This window comes from Carassius auratus, chromosome 19 (assembly GCF_003368295.1).
Source record: "Carassius auratus strain Wakin chromosome 19, ASM336829v1, whole genome shotgun sequence".
NCBI lineage: Eukaryota > Metazoa > Chordata > Actinopteri > Cypriniformes > Cyprinidae > Carassius > Carassius auratus.
In genome coordinates, this window is record NC_039261.1 from 13,596,414 (window position 1) to 13,612,961 (window position 16,548).

The window sequence follows — 16,548 nt, forward strand, 5'->3', positions numbered from 1 at the left end:
AAACAACTGTTTAAAAAAAAGAAACTTTAAATGGACTTGAGAACAGGCCAGTAGGCGTAGGTGTAGGTGTGCAAAAGTTGATATTGTTGTCGTGAAGACAAGATCCTGGTCTGTCGGGGCGGTCTCCCTCTCTGTCACCTACAGTAGCAGCAGCGCACCAGCGCCGCGTCAGGCACGGTTCTGGTGTGTAAACAAACTGAAAACGCGAGGCATCCACCACGCTCCTGACACACAGCAGAGACGCCACGCAGCCAGTGTGTCACCGGCCTTAGACATTCTCTGCCAATGCCATTTGTTTACCTAAAAGAGGAAACTGACTGTAGAAGAAGAAAATAATTCACACCAATGCTTGCTAGAGCACCCCTAGTGGCAGCATTGGACAGCTCATAAAAAAAAAAAAACACTTTTATTAGCAAAGATGCATTAAATTGTTTCAAAGACAGTAAATACATTACTGTTACATAAGGTTTGTACCTCAGTCTCAACAAATTTTTTTTTTATCTGTTTCTAACATTGATTATCAGCATAATTTTGAGCATTATCATGTCAAATTATCATCATAATTATGCCAAAAACATTAAAAAAAATTATTTTACTGATTCCAAACTTTTGAGAAAAAGACTGTATAATGGTTCTGACCTTCATGTCACTTATGAAAGATGTCTTCCAACTATATCTATAATTTTATCTGAGTTTACTTTAGATCAGGGAAGCATGCATTTTATTAGCTGTTTATTAGTACTTACAAAGCACATATTAATTCCATATTAATTCTGCATGACCATATTTTAGATTTAGATCCCTTAACTTAGCCATATACCTAAAGATAACTACTACAACAACTGTCTTACTAACCATCAATAAGCAGCAAACTAGTAGTTTATTGAGGGGAAAACTCTTGGTAGATAATGAATATGTGTTCCCTAATCTAAAGTGTAACTTTTTATTTAATTACCTCTATAAACATACTCATTTTAAGTAACTAATAGTCAATTTCCAACCTGTAGATGTAAAGTAAAATGTCACAGTAGCATTTGCCAAAACGTGCACAAGTGCATTCACAAAGATGAGCATAATTTGAACATGGCAGCTCACTGACAGGAACAGAAAGACACTTCACAGGATGGCTGCTAAACGCCACAGAAGCACAGCCTCAGAAAGTACCACAGAATCTAATCAGCACCTCTGAACCAAGCTCAACAAAAACTATAAATCACAGATTTACTGCCATCAGGAGCCAGCCTGAGTCCGAGCCCAGTGCACAAATAAGTATAGCCTGGTATAAGCAGCACAAAATCCAGGCCCAGGAGCACACAACAAAAACAAATGGTTTATTTCACACTCTACTTCAACCTAGAGGTTGTGAAAAAGCCAAGGGTTTCTTAAACGCTTCACCTCCTGCACACAACGAAACACAACAAATATGTGCAGGTTCTTGAAAAATGGATCAGAACAACAAAAACGAACATCAGACCTCTGACTTCACTAAAAGAACCACGACAACACTTACATTCTCCATCCTCCTGGGCTTGTTCCCGGCTTTACCATAGTATTTGAGTGACACTTCTCAGAATCTGGACATATTAAGAGCATTGATTAATGAGCCCATTTACTGGGAAATACCTCGCATTTCTTGATCCTATTAAATCCAACATGGCCTTTGACCGAACATTAGTGTGTAGGCACCAAATAGTCTGGCAGCTGTGAACAGACCTATATATCAGATCTTTTACTGCCCTCCCGTAGCTCTCTCAAACGGATGATGCACTTAAATCAGTGAAAGGTGTAACCGCCCTTTTCCCACCCTCACGGCCTTCAGACACTTTATGGATTTAACGTATCGACTCACAGGGATCACTACACCAGTGATAGACATATAGATACAGAACACTTAAACAACAGCTCGGATTGATTCACTTTACAAACCCAACAATCAACAGATCCACCATAAATCAATCACATTTATCAGCTCATAAGCTGTGCATTATCAGCCACCGAGAAACAGATTTCATGTTAAAGTGTCAGTGCTTGAAATCTGTTGATCTTTCATAAAAGGAAGCTACTATGTGTATAGATTCAGTGCTGTAAATATTTCTTTAGCACATGCCACAATTCCAGTAGGCTACATCCTTGTATAAAACTCACAAGGACGTTAAAATGTCTGTAAACATCTAGGCTACATACAAACACTAAACTGTCTACTTGGAAATGTGTTCAATTATCAGTAAGCAACATTAACGTCCATAAACATCTACAGAATATGTGTGCACATTGAATTGTCTGTTTATTTATTTATTTATTTTCTAAATAATGTCTTTTATTTATTTATTTATTTTCTAAATAATGTCTTTAATGGCAAGATGAAAATTCTAAGTTTAATGCAAGGTCTTTGATAAACCATTTAACGCAAATTGCGTCTTGTTATTAAGTGAAATTGGACATCCATATTTCGCCGTGGAGGAAAATACACCTAAAATTAATCATAAAACTAAAACAGATCTCTTTTAAATGATCAAGGGGATAACTACAAATAAAAAGGCATACAGCTGAGGCTTGATGGAAACGGAGCACATATAGGCAGGAGTGAAAATAAATGCAGCAAGAGAGAGGTTTTGCAACATTCATGCAATGCACAGAATGTCACTGTTTCTCAAATTCAGTTTGCATTAACAAATGCATTTAAATAAAACATAATCGATTCGTGCATGATAGCTGACAACGATGCACTCGTTGCCTTTTAAACGCAGCTTTGACTTAATAATAATAATCATTTAACGCATAATGCGATCCCATCCAAACACTTACCGGCAAACGGCGAGCAGACGGAGGCGCGCGATCGGTTCAGTGAGTCAGATAATGGAGTGTCTCTGTCGTGTTGTTGCAGATCATGTCATTGTTTGGGTTTGTTTGACGTGTCTGGACAGTGTTGCATCCACAGAAGCGCGCGGCGAACCACTGACGAGCGCGCGAGCGAGAGAGAGGCGCGCTCTAGATCCAGCCTTCTCATGGCGCGCGCGTCTCTATGGTTACGTTACACACCTAATCCTCTGGGCACTATTGGGCAGGTGTGTAACCATGGAGACGACAGGATAAAACCCTAAACATTTCGTCCCTTGGCGCGAGTTACACGGCATAATCACACGCGCTTATTAGGAGGCTTTAGTAAACAACATCAGCCCATGCATCCTGACCAGACACACACAAACAGTACAGAACACGTTTTTGTTTTGCTTTTTGTTTTGTTTGTGGCAGAAATGGCAGAAATATAGGGTACAGATCAAGCAGATGGTTAATGTCATGTAATGCAATATTTGGTAGCTAGTTTTGTATGTTGTCTGAGGATTAGCATCCTCTGAGGTCCTCTGGGAGGTTTGCATCATCTCTTCTCAGGTGTTCGGTCATCTCAGGTCTTTGTAAGGGCTGGATCCAGACTGAAGCTGGTGCAATTCATAGCCCTGTGGCAGAAAAAATAGGTAATAGAGAAAAATTTGCGTAGCTGCTGTTCCAACTAAGCAAAAAATGCTGTGTACAACCCTAGCAAAAGAATAAAAATGTACTTCAGTTACATCTGATCAAATGCACAAGATTATGAGATACATTATTTGAATGACTGGCTAAAGATATGGGACTTTAATCTAGATTTAAAAAGAGAGAACGTCTGAACCCCAAACGTTATCAGGAAGGCTATTCCAGAGTTTGGGAGCCAAATGCGAAAAAGCTCTACCTCCTTTAGTGGACTTTGCTATCCTAGTTTTGTGACCTTAGGGAGTGTGATTGATTGTAGTGTGGTAGAAGACTAGTAAGGTACACAGCAGCTAAACCATTTAGAACTTAATAGGAAGCCAGTGCACAGGCTGTAAAATTGGGGTAATATGATCATATTTTCTTGACCTGGTAAGGACTCTAGCTGCTGCATTTTGTACTGCCTGTAGCTTGTTTATTGAAGATGCAGGACAACCACCTAGAAGTGCATTACAGTACTCCAATAGTCCATGAATGCATGAAATAGCTTTTTTGTATCAGAAACAGGTAACATTTTCAGTTATTTTTGTAACATTGCTAATGTGATTTTCAAAAGACATGTTGCTGTCTTTAATAACACCCACATTTTTGACTGTAGAGGAAGTAACAGTACATCAGTCTAGATGTTAATTTTTAATCTATTATGTATTGTATTTTAGTCAAAAAAGTAATATCTCGGTCTTATCCGAGAAAATTATTGGTCGTCCATTCTTTTAGATTTTTAATACACTGTTACCTTAAACAATTTAGAAGTTTCATATGGTCTTGTTAAAATATACAGTTGAGTATCAGCAGCATAACAGTGAAACCAATCCAGTGTTTTCTGATAATATTACCAAGGGACATGTACTGTATATTGAAAATAGCTGGGTGCCTAGGACAGATCCTTGTGGCACTCCATACTTTCCAGGTTTTAATTGAGATGATTCCCCATTTAAACAGACAAAGTGATCAGAAAGGTAGGATCTAAACCATCTTATGTTTACACTGAGCCCAGATCTGGATCCTCTTTATGCGTTTTCTCTGTACAGATAGCAGTTTGGGATATGTCATGATGCTGCTACACAATTGGATTAAGAGGTTTATGGATTATGAAGATCTAAATGGGCTGACAAGGCAGTGATAGTCACCTGGGAAGTGAGTAATACTGGATTAATGATGGCCCAGGCTTGAAACTGCCAACGTGAATTAAAGCAACAGGCACTCTGTAGAGGTTCAGACATGCTTGCTTTTGCTCCTGGAAACGAGTAATCCTTCTTCATGCTGGTGTTATCCCTTTGTGAGTGGGGAAAGTTCCTAATGTTGATCCTGCTAGCCAGGGTCACATACATTGACCTCACACTCACTCATAGACCAGCACTCTGATTTACACCATTCCTTAAAACACATAAAAAAAAATTAAAAAAAAGGTTTTCATTCTGTGTTATTTTTTTTTTTACTGCCAGGAAAAAAATTATAAATCTAAATACCATAAAGACTGATAAGCATAAGAATTCCCAGTCCCGTTCTTCCAAGGAAAGCTTAGTTTTTCCAGGAATAGATGTTGCAAAGTCTAAAGCAGAAGAGGAAACCCATATTTATGATCCTGAACATAAGAAATAGTTTAGGTATTAGATTACCAGTCTGATTGTTTTACCAGCATTAGCAGTCAACGTTGAGAAAAAGAAGCATTTTGAAGCATACTATTAATATGAATTTTTATAATGGATATTAGAAGTAGTATTTAAAAGGAACATTTGATCAACTCCTCAAGTTTACTATTGTTATAATAAGCATGTGCAGTAGTGTCATTATTGTTGTAAGCAATGCCAGTCATGGGGACATCCAGATTTACTGCATATTTAATACACAAGCAGAACAACAGAACATTAGGAATAAATATTTTCCATTCTGACTTTTGCATAGTATGCTATATCAATGATCCCTGATGATGTTTTACTGGAATACCAGTCGCAGGTCTGTTTATGGAAATAGGATTAGATAGGAAACAGTGATCATTTTCTTGTTGCAGACCCTCTTTAAAGGTGGGCATCTGGTTGTATCATGATGAAATTCATGTTATAATCGTGGGGCTGTTTGGTTTTGCGCCGTACCTGTAGTAACATTCATAACTGTTCTGTTTTGTTGTCTTTTGTTGTGTTCATAACCATTTTGTTTTTGTATATTTTATTTTGAGAAATCAGATTATAAGGAATTGGAATACTGTGAATAAGTTTTTGTTTTGCTTTGTTTTTGCAAAATCAGATGTTGGGACATCAGAATATTGCGAACAAAATTTGTTTAGTTTTTGAGAATTCAGATTATGAAAAATCGGGTTACTGGAAATAAGAATATTGTGAACAGAATGTAGTGTTTTATTTTGAGGTAATCATATAATGAGAAATCAGAGTGCTGTAAACGAAGGTTTGAGCTTTGTTTTTGATAAGAATGCTGTTGAAATGAAATTGATTTTGTTTGTTTGTTTGTTTTTCTGGAGAAATCAGAATGCTGCTATAAACAAAACGAAATGGTTTGTTTTCAGATAATTTTTGTTTAGTTTTGCCTGTATTTACTTTTGTTTGTTATTTTTTTTGTTTTGAGAAATCAGAATCCTGTAAAGTTTTTTTTTTGTTTACTTTCTTTTAGAGAAATCTGTAATGTAAACAAAATAATTTTATTTATTTGCCTTTCCATTTCATGGGTTCCTTTTCATTTTGTTTTTGAGAACTTTCCAGAGCTGAGCAGCATCCAAGTCTATAATTCTAGATAAATAATAAAAAATAATAAAAAAATAAAACACAACTTGTGGCCTTGTTAGAGTTAGCCTGTATTTGCTCTAACAGATTCCTTGTACAGCACACATAAAAAAAAAAAAAAAAAACTATTTTGTTTGCATAACCAGAGCTGTGATAGCCTAATGTCTAATTAAGGTCATGTTTTTAAATTATAATGTTTTTGTTTTTGCATGTTGAAAGCACTCCAGAACAAATAAACACTGCAATGCATCAGACAGACATCAAATAAAACCTCCCAGGCAAATCTGTTTGAATATCTTGTAACATGATTAGGTCAAATATCTGCAGTGACTGCATTTTGAAAGTATGACAGTGTTTTGCACCCTCATGTTATAAGCAAACACTATAGACAGACAAACAGCCGAAGACTCATGACGTTGTAGTTTGTTAGTGGTGAATGGTGCTGAATAGACCTGACTGTAGCATCTGATTCTTCAGCATAAATGTAAGGTCAGCTAAAATTCACCCCCATTCAGCAGCAGTTAATCTTAAACTGCAGTACAACAGTAAGACCTCTGAGCCAGACGACTCATATACCTCCTACACACAATCAATACAGCAATTATAAGATGACAGGACCAGTTCCATATACACTAACACAGCATCTTTGTTAACAATCTCCCTGAACTGATTCAGCACCGAGCTCATCACACCCAAAACATTGCTTTCGTTAATCTGGTTTTCGTAGAACAGCGCCCTCTGCTGTACACAAAGACACCAAACGAGTCAGTTTACCTTTTAACTATTACGTGTTATAATCCTAGAACTGGTGGAAGAATATAAAAAAAAAATATTTGTACATTTCTTTATGGAAGCAGATTAGACTCAATAATAATAATTCACGTAAAAGACACGATGCACACGTGCGTATCCAAATTCACATGCATGAAAACCAATTCATGGGCACGAAACAAATAGCCTATATTCACAAAAAAGCAATTCACGTGTTAGTTCGCTGCAAGGAAAGTCTCAAAAATAAATACACACAAATCCAAGGCGATTTAGACATTCACATTTCACAAAAAAAAAAAAAAAAAATAGATGTAAGGATTTTAACACCACTTCAAGCATGAAGACAGCATAAGGTTCTACACTAGTTAAGACCTAAAGTCTTAAATACACTACTATTAGCCTAGTATATTACAGAGCACAATGTTGGACCTATTGTGAATTGTTGTGTTGCCTGTTTGTTTAAAAACCTCTTCCATGGGTCTGAGCCATAATACTGGTTAACGAGTTAATAGATGATTCCCCTTGAAAATAAATGTCATCATATACTCACCTTTATGTCGTTGTAAGCCTGGCTTTCTTTCTTCATTGGCATACAGAAATGTAAATAGTGTTAGTCAGCTATTCAGATATTTTTTCCCCACAGAAGAAATGCAATAATTGTTTGAACGTCAAACTCAATTCCTAGAGGGCTGGAGCCAACCCTGCTCCAACACACATACAGTAGCTCTCAAATAAGCCTGAAGTATTTGATTAAATGGATCAGGTGTGTTTAATTATTGAATCTAAACTCTGCAGGGCTCCGGCCCTCCAGGAATTCAGTTTGATACAGTTCAAGAAACATTTATTCTTATCATCAGTGTTGAAGAACAGAAAGTAAAAAGACCAGCATTAGTTTAAAATAGAGATGTTGTAACAGTTTTTACTGTCACTTTTGATCAGTTTAATGTGTCCTTGCTGAATAAAAGAATATATATTGTAGTCAGAAGTTTCATCTATAGTGTAAAATCAGTTTCTGTTGATTCTCCTTCAGTACTCATGTTGGTCTATGACTGTTTAAGTCTGCTTTTGTACTAGATCTCAAAGCTTATAATGCAAAACTATCCTTCAGTCCCCCGCAATACATTTGATCAGTTTGTTCTCATCACAGTCTGTGCCCTTCACAAGAGTCTCCGTCATGCTGTCCTCTAAAGTCGAACAGAGCCAGAAGCTGTGAATAATTTGTCTTGCAGAGAAGGTGAGCCGTATGCCTTTGAAAAGCCCTGAGGACTGAATCCTGACAGCTGAACTTCCTCAACCCTCTTCATCAGTCCTCACATGTGACTCCTGTCAAGTCCTAGAGACTAGAACACCCCTTTCCCTTCTTTTCACTTCTAAAAATGAACAATAGTTCATCATTTACTCGTTCTCATGTTTTCAGACTTGCTTTCTTCTGAAGAACATAAAAAAATATTTGGAAGAACATATATAATCTGAAGTTAAGATTTTCAGTCAGTAAAGAGTTCAGTGTTGATCTGTTTGTCTTATGACTTCAAGCAACTAGGAACACACTTTAAAAATGAAGGTTTTCACTGGCATTGATGGTTAATGAAGAACTTTTATATCCATGAAACATTTCCATTGTACAGAAGGGTCTTTATACTGGAAATGGGTTTGTAGTAGATTGTTAAAATGTTATTTAAACTAAGAAACGGTTATTTGAAGAAATGGTTCTTTTATTGGTTTCCTTCAAGTTCTTTGGTAGTGATTTGTGCCAAGCTGCTCTCTGATAGATGCTCTTTTTTTTTTAGCAGAATCATGGGTAATGTAGTTTTTCACAATGAACTCTGCTGTTAAACATTATATATATATATATATATATATATATATATATATATATATATATATATATATATATATATAAATTAAATAAAAAATCTTCAAATAATGCAAACTGGTGGCTTCAACAAAAGCACATAGCAAACTTTGGAGCTCACAGTAGATCTGTCTTTAGGTTTATAGGCTAAAGATACAATTCAGTTGATTACATTTCCCTATGAAGACAATGACTTTTGCATTCCATTGAAATTACTGAAACATTCATTGCTTGGTTTTATTACAACCTTTTAGGCATCTTTTGGTATTTCAAAAAGTCCCCATAAAACAAATTTGCTTAAAAATAAAAAGATCTCTTGGACTACAAATAAATAGTTTTTAGGAAGCATGAACGCTGAGCTGTAACAGACTATCTTAGGAAAGATGGAGAGGAGACCGGATTTTATTTCTAATGATTATTTTATTTAAATAAGACATAGTATTTCTATTATTGAAATAAAGGAACAATTAGCCGCTTGTGGCTAAAAGTTGAAGAAAGTGTGGCTTTTGATACGGTCACCAGACACGGACAGTGAGTCTATAACCTCACGCAAGCTCAGCAGCAGGAAAACAACTCAAGCTAAAGGCTTTAAAAATCATTCTCTTGACATGGGACGTGGCTATAGGCAAAGAGTGATCACTACGCAGGTGATATGCTTCCAAAACAGTTTTGTTCTGTCGTCCTCAGTCAATATTTTTCCTCTTCAAATCAAATGATGTCCTCCATTCACACACATATCTGGTTTGGACAGTCACAACAATAAAATGCTTTATTGCCTTTGTGTGTGTGAACAGACAGCAGGTCTTCCTGACATTTCACCTGATCTACAAACACTTCTCCCGTGATGGCCAGCAATGTGCTGCTTTTGATAGCAGTCGATGACATCAGGCTCCAGAATCACATGACATTATGCAGATATCCAAGCATTTAAGACAAAAGAGCATGATTATTGCAAACCCTTCACTTATCTTTTACTAAACTACTTGGTCTTTTGATATAAGGTGCAGCATAAAAGGTTGCATTGTTTCTTATTGATGGTGTAATATTATGTTGGTCGTCAATGGTTGATTGTATGAGATGGGTAAATTAATATCTTTCTATTGATTGCAAAAGCACAATATGCTATTTTTTGGCAAAATAAAAATGTTGCTTTGAGACCATTATTCACTGACGAATGACTAATGCTTGCCTGTCTTTAGTTTCTGGACAAATGTTAATTATTATTCATAATCAGTGAAAAACCTAAACGCCTGCTTTTGTAGTCACAACAGCTAACATTTGTATAAACATGTATGATAATGTGAATGGATTCGGTTTTGTTGAACTGCAGATGACAAAACCTTTGGGCATAGATTGATAGAAATACTTGAGGCTTGGTGGTTTATGACTGAAACGTATTCTGCTTGCATAAAGCCAAGCTTTTATGTGAATCTCAATTTCATATTTCTCCACATTTAAGAAAGAAAAAAAAGTGTTTAAATGGAAAGAACATTTGTTTTTGGCCCAATAAGATATTTAGCTGTGTATCATTTTTGACAATTAAATTCATTTAGCCTCAAATTTCTATTAGCCTATTGTGAAAAATATTATTTCCATTAATGCATCATGATTATTTTTGTATATATTTTTTGCTGATTTTAATGAATTTATGGTGGAAATGTTTTTGTCATGTAAAAAAAAAAAAAAAAAAAAAAAGAACAAAAAAAGTCACCATGACAAAAAAAAAAATCGATATTAATGGTCCTAAAAATAGGCAGATTTTTTTGTGAAATCTTTGTTAATTTTTTTTTTGTAAACCACCACCAGCAGCATGCCCTAATAGCATGTTAAAGCTGAAAAAAAATGTAAGAGATTTTTATAATAGCTGTAAAAGTTACAAGATATTATGAGAATAAAGTTGCAATGTTCCCAAAAAAAATAAATAATAATAATAATAAAAAAAAAAAAAAAAAAAAAAAAAATATATATATATATATATATATATATATATATATATATATATATATATATAAATAAATGAATGAAGTTTAAAAGTAGATGTAAATAACGGGATTCACATAATAAGCAAATAAATTAACTGTCTTTTCTTGGTGTATTTTAATCTCATAATGTTATTATTTTATTCTTGAAATTTAAATTTCAATATTCATATAAAATGCTTATTATGGAATGTCAAAAAGAGAAAAAATCAGTACCAACATGCCAGTTAAACAGTAGTGCAACAGACAGAAATGCATGTCGCACCCTGTGTCATATTAAATGCTAATGTGTGTCATATAGTGACTGTGAGGATGTTTTGGAGTCGCAGCGTGTCCGATGCACTCAAGCCTCCCGACGGTGAATGAGACGGAGTTTCACCTGAGTTTAAAGCGCGTGTGATGCACCTGAAGCGAGGTGGGCCGCAGGCAGACACTGTGCAACAAAGTGTGAAAACAAAACATCGTCATCAACCCGTGGAGTACAGCTCCGCTCCCATAATGCACATAACACATCAATACACAGTTAACTTCAAACAAGCTGTTTCTTTATATAGAGACTTTTCATATATAGATATATTGATAGTGAGAGAGAGCTTATTCATACTGTGGATGTTGAAAGAGAACACGACACATAATTTAATGTCAAACATACGATCAGTTTCAAATGCATGCCCTGACACTAGTAAGACCTTCCTGAAAGCGTCAGTCGTCCTTCTCCTCGTAAGTCGGTGGCTTTGCGCTGATTATAGTGCTCACAAAAGCCACTCTGCTTAAATTTTAAGCACACGATGAAAGCAAAGCTGCGTTTGCTGGGGAACAACTCAGAATCAAACCAGATGGAAAAGTACCACATCCGACACACACACACACACACACACACACACACCGGGAATGTCTGGAATGTGACTGAACTTATCAGATAGGCAAATTTAATAAATAAGATTTCCGTATGAGACTCTCACTCATTTATCGAGATAACAGTGAAGCCATTTGAATTTTGGATTTGCATATTCTAAGGTCCTTTTCCCAAAAACGCGTCCTCAGACGCCGTTCCCGTCCAGCCGCTGTCCTCCAACCTTTCGGCTGCCTGTGCATTTGTGATTCTCGTTCGGGCCGCGGTCGCTATGCCATGCAGATAGTAAAGATTCAGCACAAAGGTGGGGTCCATCAGAGAGAGAAGAGGAGGTTTGGGGCGGGGAACGAACGGTCCTCTACACCGACACCAGCTCGGCCGCGTTTAGCTGACTTCAAAGTTGTGCGGCTGGGAGGGAGACTGAGGAGGGTCGTCTGTGCTGGTGCTGGTGGAGACCTGAGTGGGCACGTGGTGGTGCTGGGAGCCGCTGGGGCCGGCCTGGCTCTCCTCCTTCTCCTCGTCCTCCTGCTGGGAGCCCGAGTGCTGGAGCTGGGGTCCCGCGAGCTTGACGGGGCAGAACGCAGAGCCGGTGGGGATGAAGTTGACCTTGTTTTTGTCAGGGCAGGAGAAAAGAGGGACGGCGGCTGACTGTCTGGACCTGAGAGAGACAGGACAGTGATTTAGGACAGTGCTCTAAATGAAGCACTAAAGACACACAGTGTGTAGCACAGCTCAGCAGTTAAGAGTCAGAGGAACTACCTTCTGTCCTTTTAAGCCACTGTTGAGTTCTCATAATATAGGGGGCTTTATGATGGCCAAATTTGGATTTCTGCTGACTGAAATATGTCATTAAAGGCTTTGACTTTTGGGTCACACTTGTAATCTTATCTGCTGATAAAAAAGACACCTGTATAGCTCTCTGTATAAATACACAGGGCTGTGTGTGTCCGTTTTGCACTCTTTAAACCCTTTATTGTTCTGTGCTTTTCTTTCTGTATCTTTTTTTATTTCCTATTCAATTCCAAAGGTTATTATTTCTGACCACGTATAGCAATATTGTGCCCTTTTTTAAAAGCCGAGCACCACAAAAGTCACCAAGTTTCACATCATTCTGAAAAAATAAATAATACATAAATCAAAGCATAATTTTTTTCAGTCAAAAGTGGCAGACAAGCAGTAGAGGATTAATATAACGGAGATTTAATGTAATCAAAAGGTAATATAAGAAGTTGATATTGTGTTACATTTTAAACACAACGATATGTTTTTGCTCAATTTTGCAGAAAGTCGCGGTAGAATTGGGTGGGTTTTCTTTTACAGATATAATGAGTCCAAAAAAACAAAGAGATTTAACTCTTAAAAATGATTGAATGAAAAAAAAAAATTTATTTCGAGTCCGTCTCTGTAACACAGACTTTTCAGGATATTGGTCACCTTTCATTTTTAAATTCAAGCAGCATTTATTTTCTCTGCCATAAATATGCAACAATAAACAAGTTTCACCGATGTTTACATCAGCATGAAATATGCATCATCTTTTCCCGCATTTTAAATCCAATTCCATGTTCTTTTGTCGATTCACGGTGACAGTTATTCTGGTTTATGCATCACTCTTGAAGTTGTAGTATTCACTGCCTGCTGTGCTCAGAAGAGTAGTGTGCTATCTGAGGCTCCAAACACCACTCACGTCATTTCCTCAAACACTTTGATCTTCTCGCAGCCCTCTGGAGGCTCCCGTTTGAACATGTAGCTGTTGTTGGGTTTTGGGGAGGAGGCGAATTTAGGCAGAGGAGAGCTGCTGCCGCTGTCTGCGGGACAGAATCACAAACAACCCTCTGGAGTCATATCAGACGCCAACGCAAACTCTCAGCATGCGATATGAGCTAGAAACTGCTCTTTGAGGTCTGACCTTTGTCTCTGTCGTCCAGCATCTCGTCGGTGGAGTACGGGCTGCCGTCGTGTGAGCGGGGCGGGCACGCGGGCGAGGGGCAGGGCGACAGGCTGGAGCAGCTGCTGGAGCGTCCAGGCCCCGATGACGTCTGAGTGTTGCGCTGCTGAGGAGGAAACGGAGCCCGCCGCCCGTCAGGAACCTCCAGCGCCTGAGAGACAGTCACAGAAATTATAGAGTTTGAAAATATAAAGCATCTCTATTTTTTCACCACATTCTTTTTCATGCTAAACATGATGTGATAATGTCTTTACCTTGAGCTCCTCTTTCTCGTCGTTGTCTTTGATGAAGACTTTCTCCAGCTCGTGGTTGATGCCCTCCATGCTGCTGGGGACCCTGGAGATGGAGGGCTTTGGCACCGTGATGTTGGACAGTGGCATCTGTGCGGACTTCGACATGGATGACTGAAGATGGAGACCACACAAATTCAGGTTTAACTAAGTGCAGCTGGATGTGTTTAGTGCATACAGTGGTGTAACGTGTGCGGACCGGAGCTTGGCTGGCTGTGCTGATGCTCGGGGCAGTAATGGAGGTGCTGCTACAGCTGTGGAGGGGAGAGAGACGCTCTTTACTGTCCTTACACTGACGGCCTCCGCTCTGCTTACTGCGCTGCAGCTGGAGCCTGAGCTTAGCAATCTGGAAGACAAAGACAGAGACACACCGACTCTAAAGTGACACATACAATATATGGCATGATAAAAGAAATACATATATAAGTGTGTATAGATGGTACAGAACTGGCTAAAGACCTCGAGCCAGGACTCAAACTCAAGTCACCTGAGAAGCAGCGGTGTTAAATATCAGAGTGCTGTCCATCCCAAATCTATATGACATGGCAAAAGTAAAAATAAAACTATATAAAGATAATTATATAGTAATTAATATAGTATAGAACTATATTAAATAATAATAATAAAAAGTAATAATAATAATAATAATAATAATAATACAAATAAAGGTACAGTATTATTAAATGTCAGAGTGTTGTCCATAATCCCCTTTGGTCTTCCATGATGATCAATATAATCATATATGGTGAAAAAAAAAAAAAAAAAAAAAGGCGGGAAAACAGAATAAAAGTAATAGAAAACATAAATGTGATAAATAAAAATAAAAGGCACAGTTTTGCTCAATATCAGACTTTTGCCCATAGTCCCCTTTGATTTCCATAGTAATATATATGATTATATATGGTCTGCCCCAAAAATAAAGATAAGAAAAAAAAGTATATATATATATATATATATATTTATACAATTTATATAATTTATAAAAAAACAAGAAAAAAATAAATAAATTATATAAAAATATAATAACAAAATAAAATCATAAAAATAAAATGAAAACAAGGTAAAATAATAAAACAAAACATGAATAAAAGGTACAGTTATGTAAAATGTCAGAGTGTTGTTTATAAAACAATATGGCACAGACAAAATAAAGCAAAAATAAAAAAACAGCAAAATATAATAGTAAAAACAAACAAACCATCAAAAATCAATAATAATACAAATCCTATCTTGATTTGACCTGAGCGCTTGCTGTAGCTCCGCATGGCCACAAGGGGTCAGTGCTAAACAGGCAGTCATGAGAGAACACTCGTCACTCATACAGCACTGATGAAAACAAGACCGTTTTAAGATCGGTTACCCACAGTAAAACGAATGACAAGAGATACATCATATTGACTCTCTATCAACAAAAACGGCAAATTGATATGTAACCCTCATTCCTCACGTCTCATTGTGACATGCTCTGCCTTCTCTTGAGAATTTACTTTTGAGATTAATTTGCAGTAAATAACTAGGTTTACTCTCTGTACAAACTGAGACAACGAAACAAGTCTAGACTTGTGCGCTCTTGCTGAAAACACAATTAGCTGACGGCTCTTCTTCACGTGGATGTTTGTCTTGATGATGTTACAGAGCACTGACCTAGCTCAGTTTACACTACAGCTGTCAATCCAGAAACTGTGAATACATGCAGATGACCTGCAGCAAACATCCTTCAGTGAGCGCTAACAATGTGCTCTCTGCTAAAGCCCTGCTAAGTGTGTCAATATACACAACCAAAATCCACTTAAGAGGTGTAAGGGCTTATAAGAAGCACTTGACGTGAACCTGGATAAAAACCTGGAGACTGAGGACATGAACTTCCCATATGCAGGGAAGGAAAGCAGGCTTAAACAGACTTTTGTTGGAAAATCTCCCAAATTGGAAACAGTGGCATGATTCAGGCCTTGCAGAATGAGGAGCCTCTGTTATGAACTCTCGAATATGAAAAAATATGAATATGTGGCTGGAAACTGTGCAGGCAAAATGACATCTTCACAGAAGAATTTAGACAGAACAAAAAAAGAAAAGATAAAAGAAGGGGTCCCAAAAATGTAAGCATTAAAGCTATAAAAAGAAACATATATTTAATAGCATAACATTAAGCTAGCATGAAACCTACTTAGTATAACATACTTTAAAATGGAGATGTGTAGCCTGTCCCACATCAGAGGTCTTAATATGTAATAATTACAACAAAATAAAACAATCAAATATTTGAAACATCTATTGATAGATTGATCATTACAAGCAATACATGGTAGAGTTCTGTTGGTGATGAAACGGACTGCTCTCTTCTACAGTGTATTTGAGAGTGAAAGCCAAGCATCTATTAAAGATCGTTCAGAAAGACACTTTGTGAAGTTAATGACTTCACAACACTGACCACTGACCACTGACCAATCTAGGGGTGTAACGGTTCACAAAATTCACGGTTCGGTTCGATACGATACACTGATGTCACGGTTCGGTTCGGTACGTTTTAGATGCAGCAAAATGTAAAAACATTTCAACTTTTCAGAATGCCGCAAGCGCACCGCGGGTCATGTGACAAGA

General features: G+C 37.2%; 2 protein-coding genes across 2 annotated transcripts in view; both read right to left on the reverse strand.

Moving 5' to 3' along the window:
• The window catches only part of LOC113119487 (regulating synaptic membrane exocytosis protein 3-like), a 69,275-nt gene extending 66,236 nt beyond the window's left edge, over window positions 1-3,039 (reverse strand). The window contains exon 1 of the mRNA XM_026289016.1: window positions 2,806-3,039. The gene's annotated coding sequence lies outside the window, so the exon portion shown is untranslated. The remainder of the gene's footprint in view (window positions 1-2,805) is intronic.
• Window positions 3,040-11,382: 8,343 nt separating this feature from the next.
• The window catches only part of LOC113119488 (glucocorticoid-induced transcript 1 protein-like), a 34,440-nt gene continuing 29,274 nt past the window's right edge, over window positions 11,383-16,548 (reverse strand). The window contains exons 4-8 of the mRNA XM_026289018.1: window positions 14,150-14,296; window positions 13,915-14,064; window positions 13,622-13,811; window positions 13,400-13,520; window positions 11,383-12,370 (exon numbers count right to left, since the gene is read on the reverse strand). Coding sequence (XP_026144803.1) covers window positions 12,097-12,370; window positions 13,400-13,520; window positions 13,622-13,811; window positions 13,915-14,064; window positions 14,150-14,296 — 882 coding nt within the window. The 3' untranslated portion in view covers window positions 11,383-12,096. The remainder of the gene's footprint in view (window positions 12,371-13,399; window positions 13,521-13,621; window positions 13,812-13,914; window positions 14,065-14,149; window positions 14,297-16,548) is intronic.